At 42.5% G+C, this 22,605-nt stretch overlaps 1 protein-coding gene across 19 annotated transcripts in view; it reads left to right on the forward strand.

The window, feature by feature from the left end:
- SUSD1 (sushi domain containing 1) overlaps positions 1-22,605 on the forward strand; it is a 305,056-nt gene that overhangs the window by 233,281 nt on the left and 49,170 nt on the right. The window contains exon 16 of one of the 19 annotated variants that reach the window (XM_058694516.1): positions 12,067-12,633. The exons of the other annotated variants lie outside the window; for them this stretch is intronic. Within the exon in view, the coding sequence (XP_058550499.1) occupies positions 12,067-12,230 (164 nt within the window). The 3' untranslated portion in view covers positions 12,231-12,633. Of the gene's footprint in view, positions 1-12,066; positions 12,634-22,605 lie in introns of those variants that run through there. 19 annotated transcript variants of the gene reach the window in all.

Consider the following 22,605-nt stretch of genomic DNA (forward strand, 5'->3'; position numbering starts at 1 on the left):
TTCCCTAGTTTTGTCAGTTATGGCTTTATATATTTTAAGGCTAAGTAGTCAGATATATACATGCTCATAATCATGTTTTTTGGGGTCTACTATACTTGTACAACTATATGACATCATTATTTTTCCCATAGGCTTTTTTTTTTGGAGGGGAGGGGAATGAAGAGTTTGAAATCTATTTTACCTAAAATTAAGCTGCCACTGCAGCTTCTTTTAGCTCTTATTATCTGATGTGTTTCTCCTTGTTACCTTATCATATGCCTTTTATTTTATCTTATTTATCTTTTTAAGTTTATTTATTTATTTTGAGAGAGAGAGAGAGAGCGCGCGCGAGCGGGAGAGGGCCAGAAAGAGAATCCCAAGCAGGCTTTCGAACCCATGAACTGTGAGATCATGACCTGAGCTGAAACCAAGAGTCAGATGCTTAACCGACTGAGCCACCCAGGCTCCCCGCCTTTTATTTGATTTTTAAGTAGGCTCCATGCCCAACACAGGGCTTGAACTCACAACCCTGAAATTTAGAGTCATATGCTCTTCCAACTGAGCCAGCCAGGTTGCCCCTACATTATGCCTTTTAAAATTCTCCATGTCTTCTCCCCAAGTATCTTAGCACAATTTCATATCCCTGTGACCCAACCCTTTTCTCCCAGTACGTTGGTATTCTCTAGTTTTAATGACACATTTTGTTTTTTAAGTTTTGCCATTATTTATTTAGGTGGCAGTGAAGTTAAAGTTACTTACTTACCTTATTTCTCACATGACATTGCTTCTTCCTCATAACATCTATTATTCTTTTCTAATACCCTCCTGTGTTTCTGAGCATATCTGTAATCTTAACTTGATATTTATTTTGGTGGTCCTTTAACTCTGCTTCCTCTGGTGTTGGCTCTTTTATAGTGTTTGTGTTCCTCAGATGTCTCATTGTTTTCTTCTTGTGAGCTCATATTCCCTTGTGCCTGATGGCCACTGTCTTTGGGGAGAGATGAAAACGTGAGCACTGTCATCTTCTCCAGATGAGTGGGATGGGGGAGCCCCTGGTGGGCTTAACCACTCCACATTAGTGCACCCCCCAAGGACCCCAGGCAATCCCACTCTTTAGGCAATCTCTAAACCACTTTATCCAGGCACAGATCTTTTGCAGGGTGGTATCCTAGTAATTTCCTAGTCACAGATGGCGGGAGAAGCAAGGTAATGATCAGGGGCCAGTCGTGGCCTCATCTTGTCATTATCAGAAGATGCTGTGGAGAACAGAAGCACCCTCTCCGATCAACCTTCTGTGGGTATTGCCATCCTCCACCCAAGGAGGGCAATATGGGGGAGAGGAAATGGCAGGGGGAGAGTGTGTTCCTTTAGCCATTCCCTTACCCTATGGCTCCTAACACTATAATGGGAAGCCCCAGGGTGCAGACACAAGAGCCCTAACTCTGGAGCCAGGCTGCCTGGGTTTAAATCTTGGCTCGGCCCTTACTGGCTATGTGATATTAGGCACACTAGTTAGCTTCACCCTGCCTCAGTCCGCTTATCTGTAAAATGGGGATAACAATCCCCACCTCACAGAACTGTTCAGGGGATTAAATCACATAATATATATATCCAAGACTTAGAAGAGTGGCAAATAACAAACACTGTGTATTACTTTTATTACTATTAGGCTTCCAAAGTCTATTTCCCCCCCTCACCAAGACCCAAGCACTTTGTGTCTCTTCAAGAGTTTCTTGCAGTCTTATGTTAGGTTCTGGAATTTATTGACATCCCTCTCACATTTCTGTTTGCACCTTCAGGGGAGAGAACTAGCAGCCCTTGCTCAGCTTGTTATCTTGATCAGAATCTGAATCTCTAATTATCCATGAATAACTTCTTTTGAAAGATAAGGATATTATACATGTATCTGACCTCCCTCCCTACCACACTGGCTAGTCCAGGTTCCTGTTTATCATCATAAAGATATTTTTATCTCATGTAGCTTTTTTCAGTAAAAATTTTGTTTTGTTAAATCAACTCTATTGAAGTACATTTGCATACAACTAAAATGCACACATTTGCAGTTATAGTTTAATGAGATTGGTAAATTGTACATACCATGTCACCACCACCACAGAAAGTACAAGAACATTTCTCTCAACCCAAATAGTTCATTTCTGCTTTCCCGGTCAATCCCCGCTCACCATGGAGAGCCCCAGGCACCACTGATGTGCTTTCTTTCTCTCTATATTAGATTTGTCTTTTCCAGAGTGCCATATGCATATGTATGAGGTCTTTTGTGTCTGGCGCTTTTAGTGGACCATATGTTTTTGAGATCCGTTCCTTTTGTTTCCTGTGTCAATAGTTTGTTCCCTTTTCATACTGAGGAGTATACCATTATATGGCTCTGTCACAATTTATTTATTCATTCACTTTTGAAAATGTTTTTTAATGTTTATTTTTGAGAGAGAGACAGAGACAGGGACAGAGAGACAGTATGAACGGTGGAGGGGCAGAGCGAGAGGGAGCAGGCTCCAGGCTCTGAGCTGTCAGCACAGAGCCCATGCAGGGCTCCAATTCACAAGCCAAAAGATCATGACCTGAGCCAGAGTCGGACAATCAACCAACTGAGCCACCAGGCGTCCCTCACTTTTTTTTTTTTAAGAGAGAGAGAAAGAATGAGCATGTGCGTGCAAGTTGGGGAGGTAGAGAATAGATCTTAAGCAGGCTCCATGTCAAGCCCCATGCAGGGCTTGATCTCATGAACTGTGAGATCATGACCTGAGCAAAAATCAGGCGTTGGATGCTTGAATGACTGAGTCACCCAGGTACCCCTATCCATTCACTTTGGGTGGATATTTGGGTTGTTTCCAATTTGGGGCCAGTATGAATAAAGCTGTTAATGAACATTTGTGCACAAGTAATTGTGTGGACATACTTTTCTTTGGGTAAATAACCAGTCATGAAATTGCTACATCATACTGCAAGCATATATTTAACTTTATATGGAACCACCAAACTGTTTTCCAAAGTGGCGTAGCTTTTTATATTCCCGGACTTCTGTATTCTCTCCAAACTGCTGCTATTATTGTCCATTCTGTTGATTTCAGCCATTCTAGTAGGTATGTGCTGGTATGTTATTACAATTGTAACTTGTATTTCCCTAACAACTAATCATGTTGAACATCTTTCTATGCACTTAATTGCCAATCACATATGTCCTTTTGCAAGGTGTTTGTTAAAGCTTTTTGCATATTTTAAAAATTGAGTTGCTTGTCTCATCACTACTGAGCTATAAACATTCTTTATATATTTTGGGTGTATGTACTTTGGCAAATAGACATACTGTGAATTTTGTCTCCCAGACCATTGCTTTCTTAACAGCATCTTTTGAAGAGTAGAGTTTTAAATTTTGGTGAAGTCCAATTTATCTCTCTCTCTGTTTTTTATGGTCCATGCTTTTTGTGTTTCATGTAAGAAATCTTTGTCTAGGGGGCATCTGGCTGGCTCAGTTGATGGAGAATGTGACTCTTGATCTTGGCGTTCTGAGTTCGAGCTCCACATTGGGCATATAGATTATTTAAAAATAAAATCTTAGGGGCGCCTGGGTGGCTCAGTCGGTTGGGCGTCCGACTTCGGCTCGGGTCACGATCTTGTGGTCCGGGAGTTCGAGCCCCGCGTCGGGCTCTGTGCTGACAGCTCAGAGCCTGGAGCCTGTTTCGGATTCTGTGTCTCCCTCTCTCTCTGACCCTCCCCCGTTCATGCTCTGTCTCTCCCTATCTCAAAAATAAATAAACGTTAAAAAAAATTAAAAAATAAAAATAAAAATAAAATCTTAAAAAAAAAATCTTTGTCTAGGCAAAGATTGAAAAAAATTTCTCCTACATTTTCTTTTAGAAGATTTATAGTTTTGGCTTTTGCATTTAAGTAAATGATCTATTTTGGTCCATTTTGTGTTAATTTTTGTGTATCGTGAGTCATTAAGTGTTGATGTATATATAGTGTGAGGTAAGGAATTTCAATAGCACAATTTATTGAAAAAGACTATTCTTTCCTTATTTGCTTTACCTTGGCACCTTTATCAAAAATTAATTGACTATATTAATTGACTCCTTTACTTCTGGACCCTCTCTTATATTCCATTAGTTTATTTATTGTTTGTTGGTTGGTAATCTTCTGGGAAATGGCATTTCCTTTCAGAAGTTGTTAAAAATCCCATAGCTGTGAGTATAATTTCACTGATCTTGTCCTTCTGGCTGGGGTAACAGTGGCGTGAATCTCCATACTTCTGTTTACTTTGGGGAAAGGCAGCTATTTTGGTGCACGTCTGGCTGGGGAGATGCTAGCTAGGGCTAGGGCTAGGTTTTGTTGGTTGGAGAGTCTCCCCGACACCCCACCAGGTCTCCTGTGCTGCATCTTCCCTACAGACCTTACCGGTCCTGAAGCGGAAGCAATGTTAAGTCAACAAGAGGAGCTACTTACCTAGTGTTCTCTGTAAGCTTCTTAATACTTTACAGAGGAACGTGTCCCAAATGTACACAACCCACTCCGACTCTCTGTTGGGTAGTAATGGTGGGGCTCTCAGAAGTTTGTCCCCTACCCATCCCAGCAAGGCTCACCAGTTTGAATGTTAACACTTTGAATTCCCAGCACCACTTTTCAGTTTGGTATGAATTGAATCACAGCCAGCCAATTTTCCTAATATGTATGAGATTGGGGCCCCACTCTATTGGGGGATATTTCTATTTATTTTAATGAGCATAGGCTGGAAGGGAATTTTTATTTTTATTTTTATTTTTTTATTATTTTTTTTAATATATGAATTTTATTGTCAAATTGGTTTCCATACAACACCCAGTGCTCATCCCAAAAGGTGCCCTCCTCACTACCCATCCCCCACCCTCCCCTCCCTCCCACCCCCCATCAACCCTCAGTTTGTTCTCAGTTTTTAACAGTCTCTTATGCTTTGGCTCTCTCCCACTCTAACCTCTTTGTTTTTTTTTTTTTCCCCTCCCCCATGGGTTTCTGTTAAGTTTCTCAGGATCCACATAAGAGTGAAACCATATGGTACCTGTCTTTCTCTGTATGGCTTATTTCACTTAGCATCACACTCTCCAGTTCCATCCACGTTGCTACAAAGGGCCATATTTCGTTCTTTCTCATTGCCATGTAGTACTCCATTGTGTATATAAACCACAATTTCTTTATCCATTCATCAGTTGATGGACGTTTAGGCTCTTTCCATAATTTGGCTATTGTTGAGAGTGCTGCTATAAACATTGGGGTACAAGTGCCCCTATGCATCAGTACTCCTATATCCCTTGGGTAAATTCCTAGCAGTGCTATTGCTGGGTCATGGGGTAGGTCTATTTTTAATTTTCTGAGGAACCTCCACACTGCTTTCCAGAGCGGCTGCACCAATTTGCATTCCCACCAACAGTGCAAGAGGGTTCCCGTTTCTCCACATCCTCTCCAGCATCTATAGTCTCCTGATTTCTTCATTTTGGCCACTCTGACTGGCGTGAGGTGATATCTGAGTGTGGTTTTGATTTGTATTTTGGAAGGGAATTTTTAAATTTGCATTGAAGTGACCATTTTCCCAGAAGTGTTTATCTGATAGATTTTCAACAAATTACTTCTTTTTAAAAAAAAAAAAACGTTTATTTTTAAGGGAGAGAAAGAGAGATTTAATTCACAAACCACGAGATCATGACCTGAGCTGAAGTCTGACGCTTAACCAACTGAGTCACTCAGGGTCTCTCAACAAGTTATTTCTTAACTTTCTTGTGCAGTTTATTTTATTTTATTTTATTTTATTTTATTTTATTTTATTTTATTTTTTTAACATTTATTTATTTTTGAAAGACAGAGAGACAGAGCGTGAGCAGGGGAGGGGCAGAGAGAGAGGGAGACACAGAATCTGAAGCAGGCCCCAGACTCCAAGCTGTCAGCACAGAGCCCGAGGGGTTCGAACTCACAAACTGTGAGATCATGACCTGAGCCAAAGTCGGACGCTTAACCGACTGAGCCACCCAGGTGCCCCTTGTGCAGTTTATTTTTAATGTGGGCTTAGGTCAGCTGAGAGCATCACTTGAATGTGATTTGGGCTTTTTTTTTTTTTTTTTTTTCTGTTGGCATGATTTCCTTAATCCTTTCCAATTATGTTTGCAGATTCCTGGTGAGTTTATTGAGCCCCCAATCATTTTCAGTTTTGAGTTCAAGTTCTAGCTTCCTCTTGGCTTCATTTACATCCCACCTGCTGAAGCCAATCTCTCTTCTCTACTCCATAACTTGGCTCCTTTCTGTGATGCTTTGCCCCACAACTGCCCCCGCCTCCCGAAACTCCCCACGGGCATTTGTTTTTCGTGTATGGCGGACTTGTTGAAGACTTGAGGTGAAGGGGGAGGCGAGGGCGGGGCACTCCTCTTCTTACTCCTGAAGATTCTGCCTCCTTTCCTCTTAGAGTCCCTGCAGCTCAATTCCCCTTATTCTACTAGGCATGATAATGACAGTAGTATTAATAGTCATAATACTAGGGGTGCGTGGGTGGCTCAGTCCCTTAAGCTTCTGACTCTTGTTTTTGGCTCAGGTCATGATGTCATGGTTCGTGGGTTCAAGCCTCGTGTCAGGCAGAGCCTACTTGGGATTCTCTGTCTCTCTCTGCCCGTCTCCTCATCACTCTCTTTCTCTCTCTCAAAATAAATAAATAAACTTAGAAAATATTCATAATAGTAAATGTCACAGGATTTACTGTGTGCCAGGCCCTTCTAAAGTGCTGTACATATACCACTAATCATGTAATCTTCACCACAACCGTGTGAAGAAGCTATTATGATTAACCACACTTTACAAAGAGAAAAATGTAATTCTGTCTAATCTGCTCTGCTCAGAAATGGACCATTAGAAAAACTAACAGAGGTTTTGAAATTCTGTTTATTCCTTCCCTCTCCCCACTTGTTTCTGGGAGGTAAATTGAGCAATATGGCAATGCATTTCCCCAAAGGTAGGAGTGATGCCAGTTCTTTTGAGAGCAAACACAGATATAGCCAGTGAAGTTTTGGGTAACTACAGAGCTGGGATCACCCTGCTTGCAAGATTTAATATAATCGAAAGTCCCCATTTTATAACTTGTAGAAATCAGTGATCTTCCCCAAGGTTTCGCAACAGTTTGAGGAACCTACTTGCTCATGGTTACCTCTGCTCTGGTTCATGTTTCTGCTGAGTAAGTTTAGATTATGGACCATCCATGAAAACTCATGGAACTAGATGTGAACACAGCTGCTGTCCTCTACTCCCTTCCCCCCTTAAACACAGGCTTTTCATTTGAGGAACAGATGATGCTAAGAACCTGGAGAGATGGAGGAGTTTACATCAAAACTATTGTAACAACTCAACTTTAAATATTGGGTGTCCTCTTAAAAGCCCATTTAGCTCCCCCACCCCTGGGGATTTTACTGTATCACTGGCTTCTGTTTTTCTCTTGTTCTTCCTTGTTTCTGTCTTCTCCTCATAGGAGTCTAAAATCATTCCTTTTGTTCTCATAAAGCATTTGAACTCCCTCTTTACACTTCATGACTAGGCTTTGCGACCCGAGAACCAACTTGATATATCTAAGTGGACCATGAAATGTTTTTTTAAACGAAGAGTGCTCCCTCCCTAAGATAAATCTTGGGGTCACTTGTTTTGGTCATCAAAAAAAAGTCTATATAAGACTTTGCCTTGTCTGCTATAGTAAAATGAAGATTTGATAACTTCAGACAAATTTCTCACCCTTGAGTCACGGTATGGGTCCTTTTGCTCTGCTCTTGTGGCCCTACCCAGAGGCAGTAGAGGCTGTCCCTAAGTTTTCTTGTTTAGGGCATATCTGTTATGCTCTAGTCAGGTCAGCATTATGATTAGACCTTGTACATGGGGTATAAGTGGGAGGTGAGAGCAGTGGGAACTTTTGTTTATGCAACTTTCAATTTCCTGTATTATAAAGCTAAAATTTTATATATATTATGTCTAAGAACAGACTATAATGCAACATAATCTGTTTGTGAATATACATTTGTGTTCTGAAAATAGATACAACTGGAAGAGCTATTTTAGTGAGATGGAAAGAAAAGGCTAGAAAAGTTCCGTGTTTGTACACTATTCAGTATATCATATCCACTATGTGTATAAACACTGTCCGGCAAGTTATATAGGTAGGAAAGATTTGGGGAATTTAAAAAATTATATTGGAAAAGTTGGCTAGCCATTTGGAAACAATATAATAAATATACTTCCATAAACGGATGAATATTTATATATGTCTTGAAGTAAGAAAATCTTTCCTAAGGATGACATTAAAGACTAAAATAGGGGCATCTGGGTGGCTCAGTCAGTTAAGCATCTGACTTTGGCTCAGGTCATGAGTTTGAGCCCTGCATCCGGTTCTATGCTGACAGCTCAGAGCCTGGAGCCCACTTCAGATTCTGTGTCTCCCTCTGTCTTTCTGCCCCTTCCCTGCTCATGCTCTGTCTCTCAAAGATAAATAAACATTAAAAAAAAAAAAAGACACTAAGATAGATTTGACTGCTACATCAAATCAGTGCTCAGAGGACTTAAGGGGCCTGCAAGGGAATGAACTTCACCTCAGGTTGGGAACACTCTACAAAATGAAGGCAGCCCACAGGATGGGCCCTGACAAGGTCAAGTTCCAGAGAAAGAAAGTTGAGACAAAATTCATAAATGCCAACTGCTCAAGACCCCTGTGCACATGTGTGCATGTACACACACACACACACACACACACACACACACAGACTCAATGAAAGGCTGAACATAGGGCATCAATGTGCATTTTTAAGTACTAGGGGCAGAATATAAAGGGACCCTAAAGACACAAGGAGGGAAGCAAAAGAGAAACCACTCACACTACCGAGAGTCAAACAGGAGACTTGGAGAACACATCTTAGGAGGCAGCAGGAACTTTCAGGTAACACATGCCTTGCACTTTCCACAGAAGAGAAAGAGCGAGATAAAAGATGTAGTCCTAAATCAACTGAATGAGATAAAGCGAGGAAGCCAGAAGAGCTAAGAAAAGAAAGCAAGGACATAATATCATTTTTCAATGAACACCCATCATAGAAACAGCAAACAGAGCATAATTTATGCAATAACCAACTTAATGTGGGATATGAAGAAAAAGCATAAGAAAATCACGTGAACTTCAGATGAAAACACAAAGTAATAAAAGCAATTAGAAGGAGAAGGAAGAGAGGCAGTGAAGAGCCAGTGTATCTTTTTGACTGATGCTATCGGTTGTGGACACAAATGGCCATTCCCAACCGCTTCTCTCTCGCCATATATAGGAGATGAGACAGCTAAATACTCAATCTCTCAGCCTCCTCAGAAAGATACACAATCTTCTGACCTGAAAATGTGTTGAAACTACCTTAAGTGAAAAAAGCAAGTTGCATAACTCTGCTGAAAAAGAATTATTGTAAGAATTATTACATGTGTGTGTTGCAGGCTGAATTTGTACATCATCCCCTGATTCCTATGTTAAAGCCTTAATGCCCAGTATTTCAGGATGTGACTGTTTTTGGAGGAAAGATCTTTAAAGAGGTAATTAAGGTTTAAATGAGGTCTTTATGGTGGACTTTAATCCAATATGACTAGTGTCTTTATAAGAAAAGGAAATTAGGACACAGACACACATACGTAAGACCATGTGAAGACAGAGGTAGAAGACCGCCATCCTCAAGCCAAGGAGAGAGGCCTCAGGAGAAACCCACACTGCTGACCCCTTGAGCTCACACTTCCAGCTTCCAGAACTGCGAGAAAATGAATTGCTGTTATTTAAGTCACCTAGTCTGTGGTGCTTCGTTATGGCTGCCCCAGGAAACAAATACAGTGTGCACATGCCATAAAATCAAACCGGAAAAAAACCTATCCAATTCTTGCTGAGGTAATTTCTGAAGAGATGGTTCTATAAGGGATTTTATTTTTATGTATTTATTTTTTTTAATGTTTGTTTATGTTTTTGAGACAGAGAGAGACAGAGCATGAACGGGGGAGGGTCAGAGAGAGAGGGAGACACAGAATCCGAAGCAGGCTCCAGGCTCTGAGCGGTCAGCACGGAGCCCGACGCGGGGCTCGAACTCACAGATTGTGAGATCGTGACCTGAGCCGAAGTCGGACACTTAACCAACTGAGCCACCCAGGTGCCCCTCTATAAAGGATTTTAATTGTACATTTTACTTTGTACACTTTTATTTGAACATATGACACTGAACACAATTTCTTAAGGGAAATAAGGAATTTTTTAAAATTAGGCAGGATAAAAGAAAGAGAAAAAAAAGCTAAAATGCATAGGAACCATTACATATCTGTGTGTGTCCACAAACTCTCCTCCGAGCTGTCAATAATGCAACTCACACAAGTACAGAGTATTGGTTACAGTTCACCACGTCCATGAGATAAAAAGTTCAGGTCAGTGGTTACGAGGTCCTCACCTAGTGTCGATAGTGTTACCAGTCAAGAATTGACTCATGTTCCTCACAAAAGTAACATTATAAGCATTCTTATAATTCAAACTATGACTTGCTCCATTTTGTTTACCAGCCCTAAGCACCCCAGGAAGTGTAAGCATAGGCAATTTTATGGGGCCAGGATCAAATCCTACTCTTCAATTTGTCACACATCTTCCCGGGCCTGCTTCACTTGTTTACACACCTGTCTGTTCTCTGTGGTATTTAAATTTGCAACCGTGTGTAAACAGAGAGCAGGAATAGAGGTGGGACTTAGGGAGTTAGGCCCTCTTCTTCCTTCCCTCCCTGACCCGTGTTTGAGCAAAACCAACAGAGTGATGCCTATGACCAGCTGTGGAAAACTCAGTACCAACTACCTAATAGTTTGGTCTGGGCACAAGAATTGGGGATAGGAGATGTGTTTTCCAGGCTGTGGAGAAAGTGTGCTGTGCTTTTTCTCCCCTAACATGTCCTGAACACTTATTCTGTGAGTCAGTTATGTTAAGTATGTGTCATTTATTATTTCATTTAAGCATTACAACAACCTTCTGAGGTAGATTCTATTACAGTCTCCATTTTTATAAATGGGGCAGCTGAACCTGAAAGAGGTTAAGCTGGTCAAATCTCAGCTAGCAGAGGAGGAGGCAGGATTTGACTGTGTGTTTTTTGACTCTAAGGCTGATGTTCTCTTAACCACTTTACCTTGTATAAGAAGGCCATAGGGTACCTGGGTGGCTCAGTCGGTTAAGCATCCACCTCCTGATTTCAGCTCGGGTCATGCTCTCACGGTTTGTGGGTTCGAGCTCCACACTGGGCTTTCTGCTGTCAGCGCAGGGCTGCTTTGGATCCTCTGTCCCCCTTTCTCTCTGCCCTTCCCCTACTCACATGTGCCCTCTCTCTCTCTCAAAAACAAATAAAACATTTTTTTAATGTTTAATGCCCCACAAATAAAACATTTTTAAAAATTACTGAATACCAATATTCTTTTAGTGAATGGCTATTATACATTTTAAAAACTATGTGGCGGGGCACCTGGGTGGTTCAGTCAGTTGAGCATCTGACTTTGGCTCAAGCCATGATCTCACAATTCCTGGTCATGATCTCATGATTCCTGAGTTTGAGCCCCGTGTTGGGCTCTGTGCTGACAGCTCAGAGCCTGGAGCCTGCTTCAGATTCTGTCTGTCTCTCTCTTTCTCTCTTCCAGCCCCTCCCCACTTATGCTGTCTTTCTCTCTCTCTCTCAAAAATAAACATTAAGTAAATAAATAAATAAGTAAGTAAGTAAGTAAGTGGCTTTACTCTTTGCTCACCAAACTTTAAAGATACCCATTGACTATAGCTGAAAGGCCAAATCCTGTTTGCTGACTTGAGAACCCTCTGAGGTCTGACCCCATCTACATTTCTAGTCTTACAGAAATGTATCTCACACTCTTATCTCACACTCTTCATCCACCATGCTGTGCTTGTCCAAGCCAAGCTTCATTCTTCTCCATGGAGACAGACGCCCAGCATTATCACAAGTCTGAACTTTTTGCTCACAGGATAGCCTCCTTGGCCCAAATTGCCACCCTCCCCATCTTCACGTTTCTAAATTGTTCTCATTCTTCAAGGCCCAGCTTGGAAGCCCCTCCTCCTTGAACCCTGTCTTCAAATTGGAAGTGACATGTTGCCCACTTCAGAGCTCTCATTGGAACTTATCAATTCTTTTATTAAAGTGCATGCCACTCCTATCTCACAGCATCGTTATCTGGTAATGTCCCAACTAGACGGGTAAACTACAAGGATTCAAGTCACATGGAGCATCTTTCATGTCCCACAGCACCTAGGACATATTAATGATTGATGAACTCAGGATACGAGAGTACAAAGCGTGAGTAATAAACTCAGTGAACACTGTTCCAGAGACTCTGGGGCATGAAACGTAAGATTGGAACACAGAGATGAAAGAGAACAGAGTTACTCAAGGGAACATTTATGGTGGTATGGAAATCAATTACCTTAGGCTAGAAACTCCATGGAGGGCACATAGGTAAGGATAAAAAGGGAGAAGGAAATAAATACCTTGGTTGTGGGAAAGGATTGCAGCCTGCCCTCCAAGCTGAAGGGAAGTATAGGGCAAGACAATGGCAGTACATAAGCTGTCCACCCTTTCCTGAAAATCTCATTCACGTAAGACCCAAATGTGGGGTGACCTGATTGGATGGGGGGGTCACCAAATGTGAGACATTGTAATGGGTGGGGGGCCAGTGGTGTGGGCAGTGAAAGAATTCACCCAAGGCAGAACAAAAGAGAAGTTTATTAAGTACACTGAAAGAGACGGGAGGCAGGCAGGACAGCAAAGGAGAGACTATCTGCCTTGAGGCAGTGGTGGGGGCCGCAGTTATACCATAGAGAGGGGGAGTATAGGAACATATGGAATTTTCCCTTTTTTAGTAATCTTAGGGACTGTGTCTGGTTGTATTGGTCAGTTGGGGCCTATGGCTATGTCGTTTAAAGAGTCTGTGGGCCCTTTTGCTTTGTTCATTTTCCATTGCTCAAGCCTGCTGCCTAAAAGTGGCCTCTACATCAAATATGTGGCAAAGTTCTTGCTTTGCTTTCCTGATGGTTTCGTGGTGGAGGGAAAGTGGGGGGTTGGGTGGGGAGAGGAATCAGTTAGAGAAGCAAGGGTGGAGAAGCAGTACTGACCAAAAAGTGACGTTAAATTTATGAGAATCACAAGACCATGCGCAAGTCGAGTAATTTCCTCAGGGGGATTAGGAAGCAAAGATACACTTTTACTGTATTAAGATAAGGTTTTTATCCTCTGGAAAAAATAACACCCATTCTGACTAGGAAAATGTTGTGTGTCTTGGGATTAGGGTGATGTGAGACTTCTGCTCTCAGGAGCCAGGACACTGAGGTTGTAGGGGAAATTGGTTCCAGGTAGAATGGATGGCCAAGTTTGGAAAGTCATCTGGATGTAGCACTCTAGTGCTATGAAGACACCTTGAGAAAAGAGTTTGTGTGGGTATGTGTTATGTAAAGATAGTGCTGTGTAGCTGGAGAGCTCGCACATCAGATGTGACTACAGGTGAACATACACCATAGAGAAGAAGCATTATCTTCCCTTCTACCTCTGGAGAAAATACTGTCTGGCTATAGTGATAGAGCATGTCTTTTTTTTTTTTTTTTTTTTTTAATTTTGTTTAATGTTTATTTTTGAGAGAGACAGAGACAGAGACAGAGCATGAGCGGGGGAGGAGCAGAGAAAGAGGGAGACACAGAATCCGAAGCAGGCTCCAGGCTCTGAGCTGTCAGCACAGAACCCAACGCAGGGCTCAAACTCACAAACCATGAGATCATGACCTGAGCCAAAGTCTGATGCTCTACCAACTAAGCCGCCCCAGCGCCCCTAGTGATAGAGCATGTCTTGATAGCCAAAGCACTTTCTTCAGTGGTCAAGGTCCTCTGGATCTCCACATCACCATATTTTGGTGACACTGGTATCTAAGTCACCGTCATGGTTTTGGTAATGGATTATAAAAGCACAGAACCACTGACTTAGCAAGTGCCGATCTTCCTTAACTTACAATGAGGTTACGTCCTGATAAGTCTATCTTAAGTTGAAAATACTTTAATTAGCCTAGCCTGCTTTAAATGTGCTCAGGACACTTTAGCCTATGGTTGGGCAAAATCATCTAATAGCAAGCCTATTTAATACTAAAGTGTTGAATATCTCATGTAATTTATTGACTACTGTACTGAGAGTGATAAACAGAGTGGTTGTGTGGGTACAGAATTGTGGTGCATGTGTATCAGTTGTTTGCCCCTGTGAGCACGTGGCTGACTGGGAGCTGTACCCACTACTACCCAGCATCATGAGAGATGATTCTACCATATGTCACTAGCCTGGAAAAAGATCGAAATTCAAAATTAGAAGTATGGTTTCTACTGAATGTGTATCACTTTTGCACCATCCTACTTGTCAAAACATTGTAAGTTGGGGACTATCTGTACTGGACTTTCCAGCCTTGATAATGGAAGATGGCAAGAAAGGAGGTTGATATATGAGTTTTCTATGGCTGCTGTAGGATGTTTTACCACAAAGTTGGTAGTTTAAAAACACCAAGTTACTGTCTTACAATTCTGGAGGTCAGAGCCCAAAATGGGTCTGACAGGGTTAAAATCAAAGAGTGAGGAGGGATTTTTTCCTTCTGGAGGCTCTAAAGGAGAATCTATTTCCTTGCCTTTTCCAGTTTGAGGGGTCACCTGCATTCCTTGCCTCATGGTCTCTTCCTCCATCTTTAAAGCCAGCAAAGCAGCATCTCTAAATCTTTTCTGCCTCTCTCTTCTACATTTAAAAAACTGGGATTACACTGGGATCATCTGGATAATCCAGGATATTCTCCTTATTTTAAGATCTGTTTAGCAAGCTTAATTCCTTGTGCAACCTTAATTCCTCTTTGCCAAAAAATATAACATGTTTACATGTAAGATAACGTCCTTCCTAATCCAAGGATTAGGATGTGGACATCTTGGGAATGGGGAACTTATTCTGCCCATCAGTTAGCAAAGATTATCTGTCATGAAAACATGGAGAAAGGATCCTTTCCTTTATTTTCCTTTTATCATTCTCATCAAGTAGAAAGATCTTTGGATCCAAAAGAGAAGAATAAATATTGGTTGGAACCAAAGCTCAAGGTAGGTGAAGAGGCAGTATGTACTCTGGGTTCCCAAATTGGAATGGGATTCACCCCAAGTTACTGAGAATTTAGGAATGGGATTTCTAAAATGTGCTTGGAGAGTTTTAAGGACTTACGGAGAATAGTAAACATGCTAGAAGATTAGAAATTTACTAATTATTTTTGTTTCGAGAGAGAGAGAGAGAGAGAGAGAGAGAGAGAATGAATGGGGGAGGGGCAGAGGGAGAGGGAGAGAGAATCTTAAGCAGTCTCCATGCCCAGCATGGAGCTCCACATGGGGCTCAATCTCACGACTGTAAGATCATGACCTGAGCCAAAATCAAGAGTGGGACACTCAACCAACTGAGCCATCTAGGTGCCCTATACTAATTTTTTTTAATTTTTTTAATGTTTATTTATTTTTGAGAGAGAGACAGAGTGTGAGTGGGGGAGAGACAGAGAGGGAGGCACAGAATCCAAAGCAGGCTCCAGGCTCTGAACTGTCAGCACAGAGCCTGAGGCGGGGCTCGAACTCACGAACTGTGAGATCATGACCTGAGCTGAAGTCAGATGCTTAACCAACTGAGACACCCAGGCACCCCTAAATTTTTTTAATGTTTATTTATTTTTGAGAGGGAGAGAGACAGTGTGAGCAGGGAAGGGGTAGAGACAGAGGGAGGCACAGAATCTGAAGCAGGGTCTAGGCTCCAGCTGACAGCACAGAGCCTGACGCAGGGCTCGAACCCAACAACCATGAGATCACAACCTGAGCTGAAGTCACACGCTTAACCAACTGAGCCACCCAGGGACCCCTGTACTAATTTTTTTTTAAAGGAGGAGATAGGATTCCTTAAACTATAGGTGAATGAGTTTAACCTTGCTTCTGGAAATAATTTTGAATGAAACATTTAGGTTCACAACCACTTAAAAGGTCCACTGCAGTATGAAACACAATGGTTCACTGAGAACAACTTATACCTGACAAATTTTATATCCTTCACTGACATTGTTTCTGCATAGTAGGTCTAGAGAGAAGAAGGGCATTGTACATCATAGATTCTAAAAACCTCTTGGAGTTTTTCTAAGGCAGAAACCACCTATGATTCATGTGTACATCATCAGTAGTGTGCTGGAGTTGGCTCATGCTAGTTCACAAGAGCTAATTGTGCACATCTCCTCCCAACTCCGTGTTCAGTGACATCACATTGATAGTTTGAAGTCTGCCATTTTGGAAGTACTTATGTCATGGAAATCAGCAAATGCTACAGATCAAAGATTTTTTTTCTGGGAAGTCAGTGTTAAATGTTTTCCAGCACAACATTGCCTGTACTATAGGTATCTACTACAGTATCAAGACACAGCAGGTGCCCAACACTGTTGTCTGAAGGAATAAATCATTTGAACAAGAAACTCAACAAAGTCTCCCATAGTACAGTTGTGGTCAATAAAGAGACATCTTAACTGTATGTTAGCGAAACAAGTATCGGAAGGAAGGAAGGAAGGAAGGAAGGAAGGAAGGAAGGAAGGAAGGAAGGAAGGAAGGAAGGAAGGAAGGGAGAGAGGGAGGGAGGGAGGGAGGGAGGGAGGAAGGGAGGGAGGAAGGGAAAAAAGAAGGAAGGAAAGAAAAAAGAATCTATGTCAGTTAGGGGGAATTTTCTAAGAGTGGGAGGAAGAACTCTGCCCTTTGTCCTGTGAGTCTTGAGTAATCTCTGTACCAACATGAGAGAATGAGTATGTTGCATGATACAAAGATGTCTTCACCATCTGGAATGATGAGCTGTACCCAGCTGGATGAAATTTCATAGGGGCAAGTGTAAGGATTAAATGAGAACTGAAATAATAAAACGAACCATACAAGTTCAGGATGGAATTGGGGTGAGAGAACATAGCTTAGTGGTGTGAAATGTGAAAAGTGGGTCTCATTTCTCCAGACTGGTCAGATGATGACTAAAGCATTGTGCCCAGATCCAGGCAGTACATAGTTGAGCACTGAGTGACTTGAGTGATGAGAGATGCAAAACTTGTCATGTGAGACATGATAGAAGCAATTTGGAGGTTTTCATTGGAGAAGAAAAGACTCAAAGGAATGTGAGGTTGACACTAAATATTTGGATGACTTATACATAGACAGGGCCATCACAATGCCCAACTCCAGGAGGCACCATTTACATTGTGGTCTGTGTGAACAGCATCGCCCAGAGATGTGTGGTACAAGTCTGCACAGTCAGAGTGCTACTCTTGTACATGGGTAAGGGGTTACTATTCCAAATGGTCGAAGCCCCTTAGAGCTATATTTCAGCTCAATTTCAGCAAGAACCTCAGAACTCCTAGGAGTATTGTCTCTTGCCTTGATACACTCAAAGTAGAGGCTGGATGGCCACATGTCTTGGAGGTGTAATAGGGGATTCTGGCAACAGAATAACAGAAGGCGGGTCTTATTGGATAACCTTTAACATTTTTTCCAGTTCTGAGACTCACTAATTCCAGAGATGAAAACTACCATTTTTTTTTTGTGCTAGGCACTGTGTTAGGCACTTTATAGAGCTGATTTAATTTAATCTTCAAAAAACACCCTACAGAGTGGGTATTACTATTTTTAATAAACAGATGAAGAAATCGAGACTCAGATTATTTGCCCATGGTCATCCAATTATTAAGTACCTTAGCCAGGGATTAAACCTAGGAGTATATGACTACTTGTTCTTCCTGGAGCCCTGGGGATGAGAAGGAAAGCTAACCATTCCATCCATTCCCAAACTATAAGGTAGCAGGGTGGTAAGTGTCGATACCAACATTACAGGGGACTTGGAAGAGGAAGCTCCCTGCAGGGAACATGGTACCATAGCTGTTGGTGCTATGGACTGGGCAGCACGACCATGTCTTGTGGGTAAGATTTCATACCTTGCCAGAGCTGATTTTGCTGGACCAGACTCTTAATTTGCTGCTCCTCCTGTGCTGTCCACATAAATTCACAAGGCCCTGGTGAAAGTGAAGATGCTCACAGAAACACAATCTCTGACTGAAATCTTCCTCTTTGGATTAAAGGATGTGAGTCAGGAGGATTTTGCTTCAGTGCTTATGACACTGAAATTTGAGTCTTGATGTGGTCTCGTAATCAGCCCCAGGATTGCTTGCATGGAGCCACTGGAAGTCTGGAGCAAGTTCCTGGGAGCTACCAAGTATCTGACAAGCTAGGAAGCATGATCTTTGACTCATCCACCCATTACACAACTAATCAGCACTACGGAGCTTGGGTGTTCACCGTGTGTCACCACACACCAGAGCCACACCTCTCCCTTGCTGGAATGGCTTGCCTGGCTAGCCCTTGAAGCATCCAAAGATGTTTGTTGACTTGGAGGATCAGTTCCTTTTCTGTTACCTAATGAGCTGTATCAAGACTGGCATTCCTACTTGCCAGTGACTTTTCAGTGTGAGAATTTGGTTGTGGGCTAATGTTGCGTCTTGGGCAATAACTGTGAATTTCTCTGGAACCACCCCTGTTGACATGACTTGTACTCACACCTAGGATTAAAGTCTACTTATTATCAGAGGGCAAACACCTGTCCTCACAATGAACACAGCTAACATTACTAAACTCAGAGTACAACTTATTTAGGGCCTTGCTATTCATTCTTCTCTTTGAAGTATCTCTCTGCCACCCAGGCACTCCAGACCCCACCATTATTCTATTCAACCCCCTCCCCTTATCCCCTATTCTTTCCATGTTAGTAAATTTACCACAGAATCATAAAAGTTGATACTGCAGATAAGAAAAGAAAGCACAGGAAGCCTTGTCCTACATAAAATAGACAAATGAAATCATCTTTCCATCCAATTACCCCCTGAAATGAAGAACTGTTGTAATGTATGGCAGGAATGGTGGGGAAAAAATTAGTAAAATGCAGTACCTATCTTTATTTTTCTAGAGGACTCTAATATTGCCTTGGAATTCGCCAAGCTCAGAACTTAATGGAAATGGCAAAGTGAAATGTTGAGAAGGATTGAAGCAGGCTATATAATACACCCTGGGTAACAGCCCGTGATGGCTTCTGAACCCCAGCTCTGGATCCTCTTTAGATGATTCTGGCAGTGACCCTAAAGCAAAGGGGCAGGTTGGGTCTAATTCTCTGTAGGTAGCCCATGTCTCCCCGTCTCACACAGTGTGCCCTGCACTGGGAGGTCTGCCTCTTTCTATAGGATCCATTTGCTATAGGTCATCTTTCTGCACATGGTTCAAGGTACCGGTATTTGGATGCTGAGTCTGGGAATAGCTGAGTGAGCCTGGCGTTCTGAATCTCTAACCAAGGACTCTGTGCGCTCTTCTAGTGGCTGAATTCATTACAGATTGTGGTGGCAAAAAGGAGTTTTAAAGGCTGTCTGGCTAGAGGGGCCCCTTCCTGCTTGAGGTCAGAACTGAAAATGACTTCCCGTTTACACCGTACTCTGGCATTTCCTATGCAACAGTACTGTCGCTTTTTGCCCAATATCCCCTATTACATGGTCACAACCCTCTTACACTCTTTCATTCATCAGAAAGGCAGAATAGTTGGTGAATAGTTTGAGTTCTTCAGTTGCACTCTGTAAGGGATGTAGTGAGGTGCTCTGTATGTCGTTCTATTGGAAAAATCGAGGAAGGCTTGATGGAAAGAGAAAGGCCACCTACCTATATCTATTCTCAACCCAGACAGGCTGTTGGCTACATACAACACTGGTTATCCCATATCATGGGCTACAGAGAATTCCAAAGACTGCTGCTTCTTCACTGGAGCCATCCTTAATGGATGCTTCCTGAAAGAAAGCGAGTAAAGTTTGCTACGTGTATATCTTTAGAATACATTCTTAGACGTGGAGCTAATTAAGTCAAAAGGCATGTGATTTGTAATTTTCAGCCTGAAAATTGTGCCAATTTATATGTCCACCAGCAATGTATGAGAGTACTTGTTTTCCTACACCTTTGTAAATAAAGTGGGCTTTTAAACTTTGCCCATTTCTTCCCTGGATTATTTGTTTTTTGGGTGTTGATAAGTTCTTTATAGATTTTGGATACTAACCCTTTATCTGATATGTCATTTGCAAATATCTTCTTCCATTCTGTCGGTTGCCTTTTAGTTTTGCTGATTGTTTCCTTTGCTGTGCGGAAGCATTTTATCTTGATGAGGTCCCAATAGTTCATTTTTGCTTTTATTTCCCTTGCCTCTGGAGAGGTGTTGAGTAAGAAGCTGCTGTGGCTGAGGTGAAAGAAGTTTTTGCCTGCTTTCTCCTCAAGGATTTTGATGGCTTCCTGTCTTATGTTTAGGTCTTTCATCCATTTTGAATTTATTTTTGTGTATGTTGTAAGAAAGTGGTCCAGTTTCATTTTTCCACATGTCACTTTCCCAACACCGTTCGCTGGAGAGACTGAACTTTGCCAATTTTATAGGTGAGAAAATAAAGTCAAGTTTGTAACCAACTGTGAAAAATCCATGCTCTTATCACTGGAGACTCTCTAGGAGAAGGAGACCTGGATTTGGTAGAAGCTTTGTTGGGATTTACTCATATCACCCCAGAGTCCCATAGAGAGGCCAGGGAAGGGGGGAAGGGGGAGGAGAGAAGAGTGGCAGAGAGCAAAAATGCGGTGAAGAAGGCGAGGAGGTCAAGTCGCAGTAGGTTAGGGCACATCCAAGCAAAGCTAGAGATTACAGTTCCTAGCTAGCCGGGCATTCTTCTTATCTTCCCACCCGACTTACCTCCCTTCATCCAACACGTGCATTCCCACCCAGCTGCTCCACGTTTCGTGAATAGGGAGTCATGCTCTGGGCACTTAATCATCACGACTGCTCATGCTATTCTTGGACCTTAGGACAGACACTAAACACAGAGGCACCCAGTGCCCAAGGAGTGCCTGCTTAGGGAAAAAGGAGTAGTATAGGCTGTACCAGGAGGTTTCTAAGGCTCTGATAGTGATTATTTGGGATGGAGGAAAGGATCATAAGTGAATTCTGGGCCAATCAAAAAACTGTAAGTGTTGCTGCCAGAGGGGACACAACTATGGGATCAAAACTTTTAATACTGGGGCGCCTGGGTGGCGCAGTCGGTTAAGCGTCCGACTTCAGCCAGGTCACGATCTCGCGGTCCGTGAGTTCGAGCCCCGCGTCAGGCTCTGGGCCGATGGCTCGGAGCCTGGAGCCTGTTTCCGATTCTGTGTCTCCCTCTCTCTCTGCCCCTCCCCCGTTCATGCTCTGTCTCTCTCTGTCCCAAAAAAATAAATAAAAAACGTTGAAAAAAAAATTTAAAAAAAAAAAAAAAAAAAAAAACTTTTAATACTGATTTGTGTGGTTTGTACAGGTGCAGTTGCTAGTGGAAAAGCCAATGTGTTAGCCTGTTTGGGTTGTAATGTACAAAAAGGCTTACCCATTTTACCCTGAGTGTTGGTGTTTTATGAAGCTACATGTTTGTTTGTTTGTTTGTTTTAATTTTTTTTTTCAACGTTTTTTAATTTATTTTTGGGACAGAGAGAGACATAGCATGAACGGGGGAGGGGCAGAGAGAGAGGGAGACACAGAATCGGAAACAGGCTCCAGGCTCTGAGCCATCAGCCCAGAGCCTGACGCGGGGCTCGAACTCACGGACCGCGAGATCGTGACCTGGCTGAAGTCGGACGCTTAACCGACTGCGCCACCCAGGTGCCCCTGAAGCTACATGTTTTAAGAAAGGGTGACATCTTGGCCATATAACCAGGTCCCTGGTGACCCTATTAATAGCTCAACAGCTAACCTCCCCTGGGCCTAGAACATAGTTTGGTAATTGGAAGGTAGTGCAGGATCCAACGTGGTCTGGCAGCTGGGTGATCTCTACACCTCCCTCCACAGCAGGAGGAGCTAATCGCTACTCCAGAGCTTCCCCATCGTTTGAACCCAGCTCCTCCATCCTTTCTTTGCTGTTCACATCTCCACCTATGAAACGCTTTTTGCTCTTCATCTGACCTCACACCCTGCTCACTCATAGCTTCAGCTCATGCCTTCTTACTGCTGTTCTCAGTGTCTTTTGCCCTTCCTATCAATTGCTCAGAGCCCAATGTCTCATATTCAAAAATCCTCAAAAGACAGAATCTAGCGGGTTCAATTAGTCACTGGAGTCCCTCCTGCTCAGTTTATAGACCAGCATCTAGGCTGGCTACCCTTCCCCCCTTCAGCTATGGCCATGCTAGAGGGCTCAACAGTAGCAGCATGAGCCCTAAGGTGAGAAAGCCTTAGAAGGGGGTCATGGGTATGGGGCTGAGGTCATTAGACTTCTTTAGGACAACCAAACTAAATGCTGGACTCACATCCCAGCCCCATAAATTCCCACATGACCTTGCCAAACAAGCCTGTCAGGTAAGCAGGGATTTGTTGTACATGATCTCTAAGTTCTTTACAGCCCTGAAACTCTAATTTGGTTGTTCCACCTGTCTGCAAATAACACATCTGCTCTTCCTGGTTACTAGTCCTTCCTCTTACACGATTGTCTCAT

This window comes from Neofelis nebulosa, chromosome 12 (genome assembly GCF_028018385.1).
Source record: "Neofelis nebulosa isolate mNeoNeb1 chromosome 12, mNeoNeb1.pri, whole genome shotgun sequence".
NCBI classification, from domain to species: domain Eukaryota; kingdom Metazoa; phylum Chordata; class Mammalia; order Carnivora; family Felidae; genus Neofelis; species Neofelis nebulosa.